This window comes from Parasteatoda tepidariorum, chromosome 7 (genome assembly GCF_982258835.1).
Source record: "Parasteatoda tepidariorum strain Cologne lab strain chromosome 7, Ptep-v5.0, whole genome shotgun sequence".
NCBI lineage: Eukaryota > Metazoa > Arthropoda > Arachnida > Araneae > Theridiidae > Parasteatoda > Parasteatoda tepidariorum.
In genome coordinates, this window is record NC_141761.1 from 80958536 (window position 1) to 80979228 (window position 20693).

The window sequence follows — 20693 nt, forward strand, 5'->3', positions numbered from 1 at the left end:
CTACTCTGGGCAATCCCATCATTCTAGATATAAAATTCAATATATGTGGCTAACACAAGAATGAGTAAGTAAGCACTTAAATTAGATAAAATTATGAAAAGTCAAAAATACTCGGTACTTTCAGTAAAATATTTTTGGATTACAGGGCGACAAAAATAAAAGGGACCAAAGGCCCTAATCTGTCTTTCTACTGTTAAAGGTTAGAATAGATATTACCAACATGTTAGATATTACCAACAGAGCTTAAAAGTTTGAATTTTATTTCATTTATTTTCTTAACAAGCATGTGAATTAAAAAAAAAGTAGTTATGTTAATGACATTTAAGAACATGTGAGTTTAAAGACAAAATCTACATCTATAATCACTCTCACTTTATCAAATTTCATATATAAGTATATTTGATTAACTTTTCTAGCAAAATATTATAGACTCGAAAGATTTCATACAGTGTTGCCAAATCTTTTAAAAAAAATAAGCACCTTTTAAGCTCTTAAAAATATTTGTAAGCACTATATACATTAACAAAAGGTAAAATAATTTTCACAGACTTTACGCAACTATGATAAAATAATTAGTTTCTGACAAATAACTCTTTTCTTGATTATATTAGCAATTTTAAAATGATCAATAGAGTTTTTGGTTCGATATCAGAGGGTGGAAAAGAACAATGTGAAAAGCATGCTTCTGCACAAAACATGGCGAAAATCAACATAGTAAAGAAAAAAAATCTTATTTTCGAAAAGGGAAAATTAAGCACTTTTTAAAATCACCCAATGGAAAAAGGCACCTTTAAGGGCTTTTAAAAAACGAAAACAAGCACCTTTAAGCACTTTTTAAAACCGCTATGCACCATGTTTATAGATATGAGGATAACAGAAAAGTCATGGGACACAATGTTATTGCACATTTGAAATATAATTATTACATAGATTGAATTTTACTTTTTTTGTAGTAATGTTCTCCACACATTCATATTAGTTGCCAGAGAAAATTTATTTAGTTCTCTTTATTAACAGAAGGACTATAAAATATAGGTATAGAACAAAGTATGTGGATGACATTTCAGTGAAATTTTTAGAATGATTATAGTATGGTTGGAAAATTATAAATACAAAGATAAAGTGATAAAACATGTGATGTGATAAAACAATTTTTAACTTGTTCAAAATATAACAAGAATATCAATTAAGAATGAAATATTTTCTAATTTGTAGAATCACTCATATACAAAACAGTTTAAAATTAGTTTGCCATCAATAAGGTATATCACCAACAGTGTAATAACATATAACAACTAATTTATTTCAATTTTAATATTTTAAATCATATCAAAACTTTCATATATTTTATAAACAAGATAAATAATCTTTAATTATTCAAACATTAATAATTGCCAATAGAATGATTTAATTACATTTAAAACAAAATAGAAAAATTGTGTTAAAATTTCTGAATTTCTATTTTATAAATAAATCCACTAATGGCAAATGGAGGTGATTAAAATCATTGGACACACTAGTTCGAGAATTGTTTCATAAGCAACCATAATTAAATTTAATGAAATAAAAATGTAATATTAATACACAAACCTTTAAATGCATTACAGAACATACAAAAATCTTATAGTCTAATAAATTCTTTCAAGAACAGAAATTTATGAATTATATATAAAATATTTTAATAAGGAATTATATATAAAATATTTTAATAAGGAATTACATATAAAATATTTCATCCGAAATTTTAAAGACATGGTAGTTTGGCACACAAGTTTTATCTATCCTTGCTTTCATATACCAATACTGATTCACCTCCTAAAAGAGATTTATTGCATTTAATTTATAAATAAACTAAGTCAAAGATGGAATATTTAAGAAAAAACAAAGTTCTTAACTCATTACTAATAATTAAATAAAATTATCTTAATCAACTATTAAAACCTTATTTAATAACTACTATCGCTGTTAACAGAGTTTGTAAACAAAATGGGAAATATTAATACATCAATAAATATTTTTTTTTTTAAAAATAGATACACGTTTTATGTAATATACAGAGAAAATTTTTTTGTCTACATAATGGTATTTAAGAATGATCTGCCATGAAAGATTTATTTAGAAGATGGCCTCAGGAAAAGATAATTGAGTTTCAGGCAGGAGGGAGCAATTACAAAATAGATTTTCCTGTCAACTAAAATTTGAATTCTAACTCAGGTATATTAAGTGTAATAAAAGCTATATCATATTGTCTTAAAAATAAAAAGTCAAATTACATTAGAATCAATATATATCAAATTAATTGACCCAATAAAATGAGCCAGGGCCTATAAACAATTTATATTCTTGCTGTTTTAAATCACTTGCTCCTATCCGTTATCTAATAATAAAATCCCTTTTACGTAATAGCAGGGATTGATACCGCTTTTGTTTTTTGGAGCCATTTATTGAAGCAAAAGTATTTTTCTGAAAAACTAATGAGAAATATTTAGTTTTAGCAATTACTATATATTTTTTTAATATAAAAAAAATGCCAAAATAAGCATAGGATAAAATACTAAAACAACCTCTTTTATATATTTTACAATGCTTTGTTAAAAAAAAATAGCACTTACATTTTATTCCTTGCTTGATCATATTGTCAAATAAAGATTTGCAGATAATTAGTTGTTATTAGGATAACACATAAGTACACCAAAAAAATTTCATAACTAAAGTCAAGAAGTGGTTTACTTATTTACTGTTAAAATATTGGCACTTTTCATGATTGAACGCAACATTAATTGTCTCAAATGCATCTTTACTTGTAAATAAAATCAAATGGCTTTAGTAATGGATGCTTCAAAGTTGGGTAAATTATAGTTTTTAACATTAGCAAGTTATTTAACACTAAGCCACAATAAAGATTAAATTTTTAATTACATACTTCATTTTAATTACTTTTTTGAGATAAGAGATTATGAAACTGATAATTTTAATAAAGTGAAACTTTGTAATGGGAAATTCTTAAAAATACATTTTATAAATTTGCATTTCAAAAAGAGACCACAAAATATCCAATTTCTGCCTGTTTAGGCCCCTGAATAGGAAAATTTAAAATTATGTTTTTTTTAGGTCAAAATTTTTTCTCCTCTTTTTACAGTTCTAAAATTGCATGAACTATAACAAGGAATTAAAAACTTACTACCATTTGGCTAATATTAAGACTGACTCTACTGTATAGCAAAAATACACATTATTTACACTATGATATTTTATAAAATATAACAATCAGAAGCTTTCTTCTTTGATAAAATTTAAATACAGCGGATTTTTAACATATTGCAAACAAAAGAAGAAAAAAAAAACTAAAATAGAAAAACAAAAACTTTATTAAATTACTGACATCTGAAATATTTAAATAAATCTTTAACCATTTGGGGAAGAGAATTATTAGAAACTTATAAAATATATAGAGAGAGACTTATTATAAACTATTGTTTATAGAATATACACAGTCCAGTCACATTAATGTGACCACCAACTACTTATGACGTCAACGTGAAATAACCAATCACAGAAGGCAGGACATTACAGTGGAGTGTACATAAAGGAAGTCCTAGGGCATCGGAAAGCTTTTCAATCGTTGGCGTAATGCAGAAACGTAGAGATTTATCCGATGTCCAAAAAGGCATGATTATTGGCTTTTGGACCAAGGGTGGAAGCACTTCGGAAACGGCTAATTTTGGGAACTGCTCACGTGTCGCCGCGGTAAAAATATACCATGCATGACATAATGGCACGATTAAAAATCAGCAGCGTGGCACATGTGGTGCACCACAGGCTATAAATGACAGAGGCAAAAGAAGGCTACGGAGATGTGTTCGGGGGAATAGACGCGCAACTGTTGAGCAACTGACTGCTTAGATGAACTAAGGGGCTACCAAGAGTAAACTTAATTGACTCTCTTCCTGCACGTCTCACAGCGGTTCGCTCTGCCAAAGGTGGTTATTCTGGATTTTGACAGGTGATCACATTAATGTGACTGGACAGTGTAATATATAGATTTATAAAATATAATTATAAATGCCTACACAAAATTTTTTAAATTGAGATCTCTAAAATCAAACATATTATAAAACCTCTGACAGACAGAGAGTACTTATGAAAAAATTAAGCATAGCAAAAGAACACAAAATTGAGATACCAAAGGCAGCTTCAAGATTAAACACCATTGTCAGGGATGGGGCAAGAATATTAAAAAGTTTAATTTTTTACCTGATTAAGAAATGTTTTGGAAAATATTTCAACAAAAAATACTTTTTTTTTAAAAAAAAATTAACTTTTGAAAATTTTATTATACAGTTAAAATAACAAGGTTAATATTTTGAGCCAAATTTAAACATATTAATGAAAAATGTATTTCACATAACACACACATCAACAAGAATTTTAAATTTGACTTAAAGATACTGACATATATTAAAAAAAGTAAGAGAAGTAAACATTTGTGTAATAAAAACATTCAGCTGTTTAGAATTAATAATCTAACTCAATAGTGTAGAATATAAGCAAATAGGAGCTTCAATTATCTGAATGACATGAAAAATAAATAAGGCAAATGACAAAAAAGAGGGGGAGGATAAAAACTACAGAAAACAGAGCATGTATTTAATAGCTATCATTAAATGAGTAAAAATTTTTCTTCGTAAATGTAATTAATTATTTGGATGATTATTTTTAAGTTTTAATATAAAACTTTCCTTTACTTCCGCAATTAACATAATTTTTCCGAATAAGTTATATTGCCAATGAAATATACAAGTAATCACGATAAGTGAAATTTTTTTTTGTCAGTGAGCCATTAAAAAGGGCGAATCTACGTTATTAAACACAAAAACAATACATATTTACGGGGGGTGATTATCATAACATTCTCGAATTGAATATTATTGGGAAGAAATATCCCTAATATCTGACTAAAACAAACAAATAGAATTTAAACAAACAATTCATGACTTTATGAACTGCGATTCGAATTTATAGACTAAAAAAAAAACAAACAGAAAAATTTACGATCTGTTTTCTATTTTAATTGCAACAAGTTATAAAACGCAACTGTGATTAGACATAAAGCAAACTGAAAATAAATCCTGAATTTAGAGTTCCACGCAACTATACTTTTCAATTACTGCATAAGTATCAAATTTTCTTTTAATTGTTAATTTCAATATATATAACGAAATATTTCAAATTTTAATAAATCGTAAACACAATATTTTAACGACAGAAATATTCTCTTAAAAACAATTATCAACATAGCGGCACGGGTAATTTTCTTTTAGTTAGTAAGCTTTTGACTGTTGCTTTCTGTCCCTATCAAAACACAGTGAACCACGAAACCCTGTTTGAAGTTTTTTTAAAGTGAGCTAGTGAAGGAGAATAGTGCAAAAATAAGCGGCAGGAAACGATACTGCTACTGAATCCCACTGATCGATGCTAGTAAACAAGTAGTAGTTTCATTTATAAGTCAGTCGTTTTAATATTTTATAGGGAAATAAATCTATAATTTTAATAAAAACGTTTACTTAAAGCAATTAAAAATGGGTAGAAGGTCTATAAATACTACTAAGAGTGGGAAGTATATGAATCCTACTGATCAAGCTCGTAAGTATACTATGGCATTTGAATGCACTTTGTTTAGTTAGTTAATTCTGCTGTATTTACTATGAGACTCTGAATACTATCCTTATACGTTACGCAAAATTAAAATATAATGCATCTTCTGGTGATTAGTTGTATTCTTACTAAAATGTAACAATAATTAGACCAACAATTTAAAAGAATGCAATTTTATTTATCCCTCTATCTTTCCTGTTATATAATATTTTTTTGGGACTTAATCACGAACGAAAATTCGTAAAAAGGGACCAAATTATATTGTATAACTCATAGCTACCACCAGGTAAGCCACTAGTTATTTTTTTAAAGAAAGATGATTGTATCTTGATCTGCGGCACCATAATCACCAAGCCTTGGCAACTTATAGACAGCAGAGTTCGATAAACTTATAATAGAAAGCATCAATATACCACCTCGAAAGGGTATAATTAGTAGCCACCCCATGCAAACATCTGCATGCGTTTTATAAAAAAAATTGCAAGTTTGAAATCCATTTGGCAATTGTAGTTGACGCGACATATTATGTTTAGATATCCTCATTTTTGCTAGTAAATAAACCATTTGGTGACAGTTGTTGCTGTAAACGAGCTCTTATATTACTATTCTTCATAAAAAAATTGTATTCTACAATGAACGTTCAAAAATAAGAAACTTGAATTTTTTAAAAATATTATCTTAGTCTTATTAAGTGAAATTCAAGAGTGTTACTTGAAGGAGCAAGCATTTTTAAAGAGAATATTTGAACATTTTTTAAGTTTCATATTTTAAACTTTCTTTTTAGTTCTGAAAATGCTGATTTAATACTGTTGATTTTTTATTATGTTTATTTTCTTATGACTTGTTTGATTATAAGTTTTTCCGTTGGTCCTTTGAGGGGAGGAATTGTAAAATTTTTAGTTAATTCAACCACTATTACTTTTATAGTATCAACGCATACCATTAAACCCCCTAAATTTTTTAAATAAATTATTTAGGAATAAAATGTTGCTATCTCAGTAGATTGAAACTGGCCGAAAATTTCATCTAAATGACTCTGACATATTTATTAATTTTTTTTAAAGAAATTCTTTAGTTTTTTCTTTTACTAATGTGTATTTCTGTTTATTGTAGGAAAAGAAGCAAGAAAACGAGAGTTGAAAAAGGTAATTTCATGGATGCCACATTTCAATCTGTTGAACTTTTATAGGAAACTCACTAATATGTTAACAATATATTCAAAAAACTAAAATATTTATGAATCTTTTTTCCACTGTATACCATATCTTTTTTTAAAAAAAATTTTAAGTAGAGAATTATTTTACAATATTTCCAGTAAAAAAAAATCAACAAACCAATAAATGATGTGAAAAAGAAGATAAAAAGGGTTTGGATTGGGATTAAGGGGGCTAAAATATTTTGATTTTTCCTGTTTCGTCATTTGTTTCATATAAATATATGTATATCTATTTTTTTCCATAACGCAACATAGCTTTTTTTTGTTGAAAATTTAGAGTAATATTTCTATAGTTAAAGAAATTTTTCAAAAGATTTTCTATTCTACCTTTAGTTACAGATTAATAGGTTTCTTAATCTTTTAACTAAATTGCTATAATTTAATATTTAAAATTTTTCTTATGATTTTCCATTTTACTAGAAATGTCTATTTTAAATTAATTTGTGTCGCAAAATTTGTCATGAATAAAAATCATTGCTGAATCAGTGATTAATTTGTAAAATTTTGTTCAATATATTCAAAAAACATTTTTTTTGGAAGCAATGCAAATAATATTAATTTATTATATGTTTTATTTAGTATTCTTATTGTTTCCATAGATGTATATATTCTTGTCATATATTTTGTCTGTAGACTGACTGTTTGAAAATTAAAATGAAATAATTAAAAATAATATTTTATCTTGGTTTGCAATCTTTTTGTTTAAAATCTATGTGTATCAAAATCAAGATTTTTTTAAAGATAATAAAAAAGTTTTTAATCAGTGTTGATGAAACTTATTGTAGCAATATAAAATGATTTATATAACCAGTTTTAAAAAAGCTTCAAGTTTTTTGCATTAGTTCTATACAATTGGATTTAATTCCTTAAAATTTGAGTCAAATGTGCAATAAAAATTCATTGTGAAACAATTCTCTATTGAGTAACAGAGAGGGAAAAAACATGTTTTTTTTATGTGGGAAAAGAATAAAATTTTACTTGGATTAAATTTGAAATTGAGAGTTTAAAAATTTAAACTGCACTTATCTTTCTTTAATTACTACAATATTTTTATGAATATGTTTGTTTTTCATTACTAAGTAAAAACAAAATAACCAGTCCAATATTTAAATTTTTTCCTTTTGTTTCAGAACAAGAAGCAGAGACAAATGGTTAGAGCTGCAGTTTTAAAAGGAAAAGATCCCCTGCAATTAATTAATGATATGGAAAAAATTGATGAAATGGGTAAGTGGGAAAAAAAAAGTATTTATAAAGCAATCTGTTTTATTTTACCTCAGTATTTGAATGTTTAAGTTTTATTGAAATGTTATTTATTTTCATTTTTACTTAAGAAATATTTTACTTTCATTTTAGAGTTCAATGTTAATTCTCCTCCACTATTGAATGAAAAAGTTCTGAAAGACAAGAGAAAAAAACTAAAGGAAACTTGGGATAGAGTAATGAGACTTTATGTGAGTATTCATTTCATGCAATCAAAAATATTACATGCATTGTTCTGAAGCACAAATATTAAATCTTTACATTAAATTTTAAAAACAAATTATTTGACTGTTAGTTTTATAAATATTTTTTTATAATTTTAAGAAATATTTTATCAGTTAACTTCCTTATCTTTTTAGTATAAAGAAGACAGGGAAAGATACAATGAGCTGAAAAAATTGGAGTTAGAGTATGAAGCTAGAAGGAATATACTTATTAAATATTTTGGTAGGTGCAATAGATTTTTATTTTATGCAGATTTTAAATGGTTTAATTATATTTTTCATTATTTTGTTTGTTTATTGTTTTATAAATATGACCTGTAATACCCAGATATTATAAATTTGATTGGTTTTTAATTGTGCACATTAAAATATTTAAAGAATTTGAAAGTGTTCTGTAGAATAATACAAATTTCTTCTATTTACGTAATGTATTTTATGAGAAGTATCTTCTCTGTTTAAAAATTTCACTCTTTTTAGTTCCGAAGAAGAGTTAAATAAATAATTAATTTTCTTTGCTCCATATGTGTGTTTTGCATTTTAGAATTTCTCTTTTTTATGCATTATTCAATTACATCTCAAAATTTTAGTCAAATTCAACATTCATTAAACGTTGTTCATTTATTTATTCAATGGCTTGACTTGGACCATGCAATATAGCTAAATTTGTACTCAGCTATTTTTTTTTATTAGTTTATAAGCCCTACTTTTTTTATACAGATATTTTTATACATAAAGATAAGCAATTCAAAAACCCACTTTTGAGTACCGATGATTATCAATCTCTGCATCAATTTGAAAAAATTGTATTGTAATTACCTCTTATTTGTTTTTTTTTCAGCGAAATTTTTTATTTTATTTATATAATTTCTAAATCTTGATTTAGAGTTGTAATGTTACATCTTTAGCAATTAATTTAATTGTTAATGTTATGAATCATTATGCAGTCAGGCAAACCAATGCATGTTCAACATACGACACTACACACTTCACTTTTTTTTACAGCAGGCGCTGTAGTACATCTGTATCAATGCTTTTTTTATAATGCATTGGCGCAAATGCACTGCAATGTTTTAATGTATTTCCTAATATGCATTTATTATCTAATTTACTGTAAAATCTATCTTACAATATACACTTTCCTCTACTACGTAGAACATTTTGTCTTCAATATGTATAATAGTTTTCTAATATCATTCTTTTTTATTGTAACAGAATGGAAGATAAATTTATTTATTTGTTAACTTGTTCTGAAATTTTTATTTTCATAAACACAGAGTCTGTCCGAATTGCTCAGCAAGTTCAAGTGGATGAAATTCCTTTGCCAGATGCACCAGCAGCAATGTTTCGTAAGTATATTTTTATAATGGAAATAGTTATACAAATTTTTGTTTTCATAGCATGTAAGTACAAAATGTTGTTGAAGCTGAATTCTTTTTTTCTCTCCACTTTTTTATGTTAGTGTCAGAGTTTGTATGTTTTATTTTTAAAGTCTGTCTTTAATTTCAGTAACTTCACAAATACCTTTACCTAGTGAGATTGAAGGTATGCTGGATGTAGAAAATCTTGTTTTACCTCATTCAATTCTGAAAAAGGCTCAACTGCCAAGGTTTGTTTTGATCTCCCTGTTTAAGTTTTTTATTTTTTATTTTTAAAGAAAACTATTTACTTGAAATAATAAAACTAAGCTGCATTGTAACCTGCTCTTCTTTTTCAATACTGAAAAAGTCTAATTAAGAATTTACCTGATCTGGAAAATTCAAGTAAAAGAATTTTCAGATATTTAAATGGAAAAAATTCATTTTTATGAAATGCATTTTTTTTTACTTTTGTATACTCTATATATATACTTTACTCTGTCTATATACTTAGACTCTTTTATATTAAGAACTAGAGAGTTAAAAATTTTGCTAACAGAAATTTTTGTAACACTTATTAATTATTATAGTTTTAAAATTTTATTTATTTTTTTTGCTTTTTAAGAAATCAATTCTTTTAACTTTTTTATGGGTAGGGAAAGTGTTCTCTTTTCTTAAAATTAAGAATAAGAATTTACTATAAAGTTAAATTATTAATAACATCAAACTGAGTTATTATAAATCTTACTATTTTGTATAGTATGACATATTTGGAAGCATAACAACAGATAATCAGTCTCTTAATGTACTATCTTAGAAACATGGTTCTTTACCTGTTTTGAATTTTGGTGCATCTTTTCACATAATTGATAGCACAGTTTTATTTGATCATTCCTAACCATCTTACATTAAGCTTTTGACCCTGAAGTACATTTTCCTATTTACCTCATTTCACGAGAGGGATTTTAATAGCAAATGGGCTTATATAGAAACTAAATGGAATAAAAAGGTTTACAACATAGGTTACAACAAGTTACATACATATTCCTTTTCACCCCTATTGGAGCATAGAGCTTCTATCAAAGCTCTCCATCACACTCTATTTGTGGCCAGATATTTTGCTTCTTCCCATGTCTTTCCTATTGTTTTTAATTTACTAACTAACATCCGCAGGGGTCTGTCTAGGTTTTTCTGAGAGGTACCTATTTTGTGAAAATTTAGCTGTAATTTGAGAAAATTAAAAACTATATTAAAAAATCAGCGCAAAAATATGGATTTATCGTTTATTACAAGACACAAAAATAAAATTTTAAGAAAAAGTATTTTGTGAAATTGCCATTTTTCCTAAACTTGAATTTGTGAAGGTACCGCTAAGTGGTAGTAAATTTGACTTGGACAGACCCCTGTTCTGGCACCAAGTATTTTTTTAGGTCTTTCTCTTTTTCTATTGCCTTGAGATTTTCCAATTAAATCAAAACTTGATTTACTTTAAATTTTTCAGGTTTATGTAGAACATAACTAATCCATTTCCATTTATGTTTTTTAAATTGCAGCTCAATTGGTTTCTGTTTTGCTATTTAAAGGATTTCTGTGTTACAAATTTTATTGAACTACTTGATACGTAAGATTCTTCTTAAACTGTTGTTAAAAAATACTTGAAGTTTTTTCAGGTTATTTTTATTGCACTGAGTCTCAGATCTATACAGTAGGACATATTTAACTATAATAAATGAGCTATAATAAATAATAATTAACTATAATATACAGTAGGACATATTTAACTATATATTCTCATTTTAAGGTTTACAAACAATATATTTAATTAATTAATCTGACCCCAAGTGTAAGAATGCTTATAAAAGATTTTTGCAACTTTATATTTTCAAAGAATAAAATTGATATAACATTTAGTTGGCTTGTAAAGTGCAATTGTTTTTAGTCCGTTTATTTCTAGAATTATTTTCCGTTATTGTCCGTTTATTTTTAGATAGAGAAACTTTTTTGAACAGCTTAAAAAATCTTCTCTCATACAAAGAAAGTATTTTTTCTTTGTTGTATTAATATCAATTTTATTTTAGTTCATACAATTTTTTTGCTCTTATTTTATGAACAAACTGTTAGATTGTTGCAGGGAAAAGAGAAAAAATTATGAAATATTGAATAGATGATTTTTTTTTCTTTCAGTGAACCTGTTTTAGCTGCTATTAAACCTCCTGGTGTTCCTCCTGGTCCTATACCTGATCTTTCTAGTGATGATGAAGATTATGTTGAAGAGACAGCAGCAAGAAAAAAGATAAGTATGTAATAAGTATCAGTTATGATTTTTCCACTTTGTTTTACCCTATGAAATAAGGATTATTTATGTTGATTATAATCTTAATTTTCAGCTCAGCTTTCTAATTTTGATATTTTTCGTTTTTATTTCAATTTACTGCAGTTTTATATTAGTAGTGTGGTTATTTATCATGAAAAAATGACTTTAAAAACAATTAAATATAAGCTAATTATTTGATAAAAAAGTAATTTATATTATTATTAGTGTTCATAGATGCAGCATAATAAACGTGATAGAAATGGCATTGGCTGTTTTAGAAATAAAAGAGGATTATTGTTAAAAAAAACAAATTATTGTATAAATCGCTAGTAAAAGTTTACAGTCCCTCAGAAAGTAATAAAAAAAATAGTTTAACCTTTGTTATATATATTTTTTATTTTTGTTACGTATGGTAAAACTAACAAATTAGTTTTAGAGCCTGTTAAAAGTTTAATGTACTTTAAATTTTGTTTTATTCTATTTTATCTGTATGCTTTTATTATTTTTTGTGAATTATTGATTAATTTTAGACTAAATATAAAATTATTCTGTAATATTGGTAATTTCACTTGCATCAAATTTAAAGTTCAATATTGTGATTCGAAATTTAAAGCATCAAATTTAAAGTTTAATTGCTGAAATTAATAGTAATGAAATCACTTGTATGCTAAATAATTTATTTAATATTACATTTCTGGGTATTTAACCAATATCAATTATTATATGTCTAATTTTTTTTATTTTTTATTCCTATAAACATGCAATAAATATATATTTTAAATAATCACTTATTTGTTTTATTTTAGATGAAGCTTTAGAGAAGCTTTCTAAGAAGGATCCAAAAGCAGGTAAGTAATACAGAATTAATATTTTTAAAAAGTTATTTCTTTTTTCATGTCTTATTTTAAGTGTTTTATTTTTGAATTTAGCAAAAAGTAGAAAAATCAGATTTGCTGATGAAAATGATGAACAAGAGGAGGAAGAGGAAGAAGACAGTGAAGATGAATCAGAGAATAAATTAGATAAAAAGAAGGTAATTTTGTATTATAAGAATTTTTGTAATAACTCTATTATATAATAGCAGATAACATTATTTAATTCAGAGAAAAAAAGTATTTATAAATAGTACTTAGACTAATTCGACGAAATTGCAGAAAATAATTACCAGATTTTTTTAGTAGTATTTTTTTTTTTTTGCTTTCATCTAAATTTGTCAGATATGTTGCATGCTTTATTCTAAACATATATTTTACTGTATTGTGCATTTTTATTAATGACTGGAATTAAAAATAATATAATACTTAATAAATTGCTTAATTTAAATCTTTTTATCATACTTTATTAAATTAAATTCATATAAATATGGGAAACAGTAGAATATAAAATTTCATTAAATATGAAATTTTTTAATTTGTATCGATTGTAAAAACTCCTTACTTGCTCTGTATTTAATTTAAAAAAATTTTTTCATTAGGATAAAAGTGACACAATGGATACATCTGAAACAGCAAGTGAGACTGCTAATAAGCAAAAGCTTGAAGATATTCCAGTTCCACCCATGCCTCAATCTACATCTCTACCTCCTGGTCCACCTCCGCGCTTACCCCAAGGTAAATAATTCTTCACTAATGTTTTGTGTTACTCAATATATTGTATACTAATATTTTATGTTACTCAATATATTGTATACTAATGTTTTGTTTGATTTTTTTTATTTATTTAGATCTCAGAATATTGTTTAGAAATTTGTCAGAATACTTTCTAAAATTTTCCATTCAATTATGTTATTTTTATAAAAAAAAAAACAATTTACTATGTCTTCGTTAGAAATTTTAATTTTGAAGAAAGTTTAAAATTTGTTGTTTTCTTTTATGAGATCTTAATTCTGTTTTTTTTTTCTTATAATAGGTTAAAGAATTTAAATATCATAAAATCAGGGGAGATTATATTTTGTGTTTTTTCGTATCCTCTTATACCAGGTCTAAAAAGTAGGAGTAGAGCATGTCGTTTTTCTGTGAAATTTGCAGAGTTCATTGTATCTCAAGATCATTGGTTTGCATGCTTCCCTGTATCAAAAGACCATCGGTTCACTGACTTCGGTTAATCAAAATCTTATAATCTGTCAAAATTTTGACGCATTTCCTAGTTTACATTTTGTTGTTTAAACCCTTTAACAAAATAAATGTAAACATGCATGTGATTCTTCTGTCATTGTGAATATTTGGAACTGCGCAGGGATTCGCTAATATCACGATTCATAATCATGTGGTTTTAATTTCAAACATTGATTTTCGTATTTACTTCTTTAAAAGTTTAACATAGCCATTTGTATTCACGTAAGCTCAAAGTCCAATATTGTGATTCACATTCGCTCGCTTATGATATCAAACATCAATTTTCTTACGTCATTTAAAAACTGCACAATGTAATTGGTATTCACGTGATATAAAAATCATGCATCATGATTAGTATTTCCAGAAATTAAAAATCATGATATGTATTCAATATTGTGTTTCTTTTCACACAATTTTAAAATTTCATTTCACGATTCATATTCAGGTGATTTTGACTGTTAATTCTCTGGCTTTATGTTCAATTAATTTTCATCAGGCATTTTATTTAAATATTTTTCAGAATGATAATTAGAAATAATAATTTCCTTGTTAAGTATCTTCTGTTTCATAAAAGAATATTTTTATTATTATACAAACCTTTTTTATACGAATGTCATGTTTTCCTCTTAATTATATTTATTTCCGTATTGTAGTATTTTTGTATTGCCATTATCTTAACTTTTAAGATTTTTTAATAAAAATTTTTTTAAATTAAATTTTTTTAATCATTCTAATTTTTATTGAATTAAATCAATTGTTTAATTTTTATTACATTTTATAAAATGCAAATATAAATAATTAATTCTTTTCTTAGCAATAAATAAATAATTATTTTCTTAACAATTAATGTAATGGCTAACTTTTTAATTCAGTTCAAATGTTGATTTATTCACTGTCATCATTATAGCAAACATCAAAATCTATTTTTAACTCTTCATTCTTTATTTCTCTAACCACAGGAATGTTTCTGTTATAGGGTTATATTGATTCTTGTAGTTCTCGTAAAATCTTTTTGGTCATTAAGCTATAGCCAAATCATCTAAAATTTAAAAGCACTGGGTTGGTTTTGTTTTTGGTTATTTTATTTTTTGCCAAATCACAAACTATGGATCTCTTTCCTTTCTCCTGAGTGCCCATTGAGTCAGTCACTGCTTATTTAAAGTTTGTAAGCTTAAAACAGTGTGAAATATTCTGACTAGACGGTTAATCTAGGATTTTAATTTTATGAAAATACTTAGTATTTTACTTGAAACATTTAGTCTTAACTGTTATGTGTATTTTGGAGCATTTAAAAAAAGTTAACATCATTAAAACTAATGCTAATGTGTTTAATTTATTACAATTTACTAAAAGCTAAATTTTTCAACTCATGTTTTTTTTCTTTTCTTTTTAGGACCACCGCCTAATGTTCAAGTAATGTTCAGACCACCTCCAATACGTACTACTATACCACCCCCTCCTCGTATGCTTCCTCCTGGTGTTCCGCCACCACCTCCTGGTCGACCAACATTACCTCCTCCTGGATTACCAATAAGGCTTGGGACTCCCCCTATACGATTACCTCCTGGTCCACCACCAGGTAAAAAATATATATTTTTTATTGTTTTAGTTACTCTTATGGCATTGATGTATATCCGCATCTGCTTCTGGAAACAGCTTTAAATTAATTTTGTATAGCTATAAAAAATTTAAAAATTTCATTCCAAAGGCATATTATTGTTTTGAAATAAATTGTAAGTACATTTAAATTTTTTTCAGAATTTATATTTAATTTTTTAATTCTAGTTTCTGTTTTAATTAGAATGATTGCATTTTATGCATTTTTTAAAGAAGCAGTTTGCATAGCTGTTAAATGTATATTTGTGTTTTTAATAATATTTTTAAGTATCTGAATTACTATTAAAACTAATAATCTAAATAATGAAAAAATATGTACAGTGAAACCTCCTGTTATAGACACTCCTTCAAAACGGACGCCTCTCAATACGGACATATTTTTAATTCCCCGGGAATCTTCTATGAATAAACCATTACGTACATTCTCCGCAAAGCGGACACTCCCGTAACCGGACGCGGACAGTCATTTTGGTCCTGAAACGTTGTTTTTTATCTCTACAAACCGGACACTACTTTTTCTAAATAAATTGCAAGCTAAAAAAATTCAACTTTTCACCATTTTTAAAGCATGTAAATAAAACTTTTTGCTTTATCCATAACTAAAAATATTGTTAAGCTATTTCACCAGCGAGAAATCAATCTTTCTCCTGTCACCTTGCCATATCTTTGTAAAGAAAGAAGAGAAAATGGTACTGCACTCCTGAAATAATTCTGACATCGGCATCTTTTGATCTTTTCATCTGGACCACACAGGTTATGAGACCTCTCAAGTTGAAATTACTTTTCTCAATGCTTCTTCCCCATTGAAAATTTCTTTAATTTTCTCATCAATTTGAAGAATTTCTATTTAACACAACTGGGGTAAAAAAAAAGAAAACAGAAGTATAATCTTTGAGATGTTTATATAAATGAAACATTTATTCAGACACTTGATAGCTGATCAATTGCGAATAATCATCTCCATAGGTCCTCATGACTTACAAGTATGCATTACTTTTTTTTCTGTGAATCATAGGAGGTTTATTTTCCAAGAAGGTATTAACCATGTTCCCTATCAAATGATAAGTATATGTAAGGGGATGTGAACCTAATAATTGAAACGGACTGAGGACAGTACGCTCCTATTTGGTATCATATGTCTAACTTGAGTATCTATGCTAATAGGAAAATTATATTTATTTATCTGTAGCTACATCCAGAATTATGTATTTATCTCAAACTTCTTTATATATTCTTTTTTATCTTTCTTATTGTTTAAATAAATATTCTTGTAGATATTTACAGTATCCTTGTAGATATTATTTAATACTTTCTACATCTTTGAGAATATTCAAAAAACAATTTACGGTGTTAAATTTCGTTATTAGGGAACCCTTCCCGTAAACAGACAAATTTTTTGGTCCCATGAATGTCCGCTTAACGGAGGTTTCACTGTAGTCTTTTTTTTTTTTAATTTTAGCTAAATGTTTTTATTACTTAAATCTTTTAAATGCATAGTTTCTGTGTTTTTAAAAAAATTTCTCACAGTTTAACTGTTCTAAGTTTATACAAGGCTTTAGTGACACAGTTGGTAAAGACGTTGCTCACACAGCTGGTTAAAAAGCTGGGGGGCAGTGAGTTTGATCCTGACAGTTAACAAAACAACTGGTGTGTGCAGAGCTAAGTGCATGCAAAGTCTATTGTGGCTCCCTGGATGTGATGTAGAAATTTATAAAAAGAAGTACCAGCTTAGGCACTGTTGATGTCATCTGATCAAATTCAAAATTACCTTTCATGGCTGTTAAAAGATAGAGCTGTAAAAATAGGGCCAAGTGCTAGGCCATGATTGGGTGATGTGTGTGTACTAAGTTTATAGCTGTGTAATTTTATTTTAATTTTTAAAAAAAATCTCAAGTAATTTTTGTTGTGTAGCATTTTTGTTTCTTCTCAATTTTTGTTAAATTGGGAGCAACAAAATGATAATTAAAAGTGTAATATGTTTTAATGGGATTATTTCTTTTATAATTTATAAGGTCTGCCTCCTCCAAGACTTCTTAGGCCTCCTACTGCCGCTCCTCCTAGGTTATCTGGGTTACCAAATGCATCTTCATCCACCCCGGGCATTTCTCTTGCCCCTACAGCTACAGCCGCTCCACCCATTACTGTTCTCAGCGCACCTCCAAGTCTTATGCAGAGACCTAAAGCTATTCTTGGAGTTGAAGATGCACAAAGATCAGCAACTATTGAGGCTAAACCTCAAATAAGAAATCTTAGTGCTGATGTAATGAGATTTATGCCAACAACATTAAGAGTTAAGCGTGAAGATCGCCATAAGAAGAGTGGTTCTAAGTCTGGATCAACATGTAAGTTTACATTTATTTATTAAATTACATATTAACATAACTTACATGTAAACATGTAATTCAACATGATTTTCTTGCTTTGTTTTAAAATTTCCCTGTGTTTTTGTAGAATTGAGTAGCAATTTAAAAATAGAAATTCCTATTCTGATAAAAATTGCTACTCCAAATAATTTAACAATGAATATTTAAATGCATAAAAAAACATACATATATAGTGAAAACTTGAAGCTCCTATTTTATCTGTGCTTTTCAAAACAATTTTATGAACTTTTTTATGTTTTCTGGAACAACTGTTGATTTTGAATGACCAGATTGTTCAGCATCAATGTTTTTGCACCCGCGTTTAAATTCGAGATAACAGTCTATAATAGTTGATTTCCCTGTTTCATAGTCTCAATGCTTATTAAGACACTGTTTCATTTCAACAGTATTTTTCTGCATCAAAAAACAATTCTTAATCAATATCCGAAATTCTTTTTTATCCATTGTCATTAAAATTACAAAATTAGTGTCACTTGGGTCAAAATCACTTGTAATTGTCAATTGTTGACAATTGTCAATTGTTGTTTGAAGAATGCTACTAACCAGCAATCATATAGTTTTGAATGGAATGGTGCCAGTATATGTCAGACAGTAGACTTATTGAGTGGTGTGTTACAAGTGCATACACAATCTTTTGTTCTGGTGCGGGTAATAAAAATAATGTAGTCAAACTTAAACATATGTACTTATTAACTTACAAATCTAAATATGTTGAATTTATAGGAATTCAAAAAATGATTACTTAAATTAATTTTTGTCCTAAAAGTTAACTATTATTTAGAAAATAAATTTTGTTAATACAGTAATAGATAAATGTGATTATTAATGATGACTTTTTGAGATCATAATTTTCATTATTTATATTATCCACTTTTGGAATTTTTTAGCTTCTTTGCACAAATTCTGTTGTAATTAAATTACATTTCATAGCATTGCATAAACCGAACTTTCATATTGAAAGAGTCACATTCTGACACTTTGAAAAAGACTGTAAACCAGAACATGAACTTAACTATTATAGAGCATGGCTAAAAAAGCAAGCAATTATATATTTTTTTCTCTTTTATATTTTTATTAATCTATTAGACCAGTGGTCTTCAATTTTTTTCAGAATGGAACCTTAAATTATGAACCTTCTTTTGGTAGAATCCCAACTTGAGAGATAAGTTAAATAAAGAAGATTGCAAAATTATTTACCTATAAAAGCTTTAATTTAAAAAAAAAACACCTAATAAGGGAATGAGAAATTACCTTAGGTCACTTTTTATGTCCAACTATTAAATTCGAAGTCATGGAGCTGTATCTAGTCCCAGTTATAAATGTATGCTTGTAGCTGAAAATGAATAAAACAAGCAGAAAACATAGTTTCCTTTGAAATAAAAACTAAAACGAACTGCTGTAGGCGTTGAAAAATGCTATTAGGGAAGCATATTTCTTTATTAACAAATTTGTTAATTTTGTTTTCATTTGAAAATAATGGTGGAAAATAATTATGAAAGTTTTATACATGCATGATATTTTCCTAATTTTTGAAATATATTGTTATTACAAACATTATAGTTATTAAAAAAATATTCATTTCTTTTTCAATGTCATTTTACATTAAATAATTTCGTGAGGGCAACTGTAACATTAAATAAATAATGGATTATTGATTGGATCTAACAATTATTAAAGGTTTTAAATGTTACTGGTTAAAAGAAATGTCCTCGGAACCCATATGAATGGAACCATAGGGTTCCTTGGAACCTGCTGTATGACTGTTTTAGGGTCAATTTAGTCTTTGTGGGCCATAGGTTTTCCATGTTTGCATTTAATTTAATTAGATTTTTAAATGTTTAATTCTGTCATTTTTTTAATATTTTGTTGATTATGATGGTATAATTTATGTGGTTTATTTAGAATTGGGTGCAAGTCATTAAAAGATTATTCTTTTTTAGTTGATCATGGTAAAGATAACTATCCTACTGCTGCTCCTATTGCCAACCCATCAGTCTCAGCTCCAACAAAAGATGATGCATACCAGCAGTTTTTAAGAGAAATGGAAGAGTTATTGTAATTTTTTTTTGTTTTGTTTTGTAAATAAGTCAGTGTTTATGTGACTGTATAAAATAAATTTTTATTGTTACGTTTGTGTTTTTCAAACTAAAATGGCATTTGGTAAGCATAATTTTGCACAGTTGTAGGAAACTACAACAACAACAAAAAAATAGACTGTTTTTTAGTCTGAGTGAAATATGCAGAAGCAGTTTTAGATAAGCTTCATAACTATAAATAAATTTATTTTATGTCCGAGAGAAGTACAAGTTTCAGAATTGATCCCTTCGGACATGGGATCTGTTATACCAGACATCAATTTCATTCCATATTAGCTTAATAATTATCAGAATCACAGGTCCTAGTTTTATTTGCTGATGAAGACGCTATTGCTTTTTGAAGCTATGAAAATATTACTACTGAAGGGGTAAATTTGTTTAGAAATAAAGGGCTTTTAAATTCGATATAAAAGATGTGTTTGAGAATGATCTTTTGTGAGTTTAAACCTAATTTTCTG

At 26.9% G+C, this 20693-nt stretch overlaps 1 protein-coding gene across 1 annotated transcript; it reads left to right on the plus strand.

Annotated features, from left to right (window-relative positions):
* The first annotated feature begins 5424 nt into the window (after positions 1–5424).
* On the plus strand, positions 5425–20267 carry LOC107444833 (uncharacterized). The gene is made up of 14 exons (XM_043039998.3): positions 5425–5643; positions 6769–6800; positions 8002–8095; positions 8225–8322; positions 8491–8578; positions 9630–9701; positions 9862–9961; positions 11895–12007; positions 12831–12872; positions 12954–13057; positions 13499–13634; positions 15532–15717; positions 17768–18097; positions 20080–20267. The coding sequence occupies exons 1-14, from the start codon at positions 5580–5582 to the stop codon at positions 20196–20198; spliced, it is 1578 nt and encodes a 525-aa protein (XP_042895932.2). The 5' UTR covers positions 5425–5579; the 3' UTR covers positions 20199–20267.
* The last annotated feature ends 426 nt before the right edge of the window (positions 20268–20693 follow it).

Excerpts from the sequence above, each read along its gene's own strand:
- LOC107444833 (XM_043039998.3), top strand. The coding sequence starts at position 5,580 with ATGGGTAGAAGGTCTATAAATACTACTAAGAGTGGGAAGTATATGAAT. Across the intron at positions 8,096-8,224 it reads GGAAAAAATTGATGAAATGG|AGTTCAATGTTAATTCTCCT; the intron begins GTAAGTGGGAAA and ends CTTTCATTTTAG. Across the intron at positions 9,962-11,894 it reads AAAAAGGCTCAACTGCCAAG|TGAACCTGTTTTAGCTGCTA; the intron begins GTTTGTTTTGAT and ends TTTTTCTTTCAG.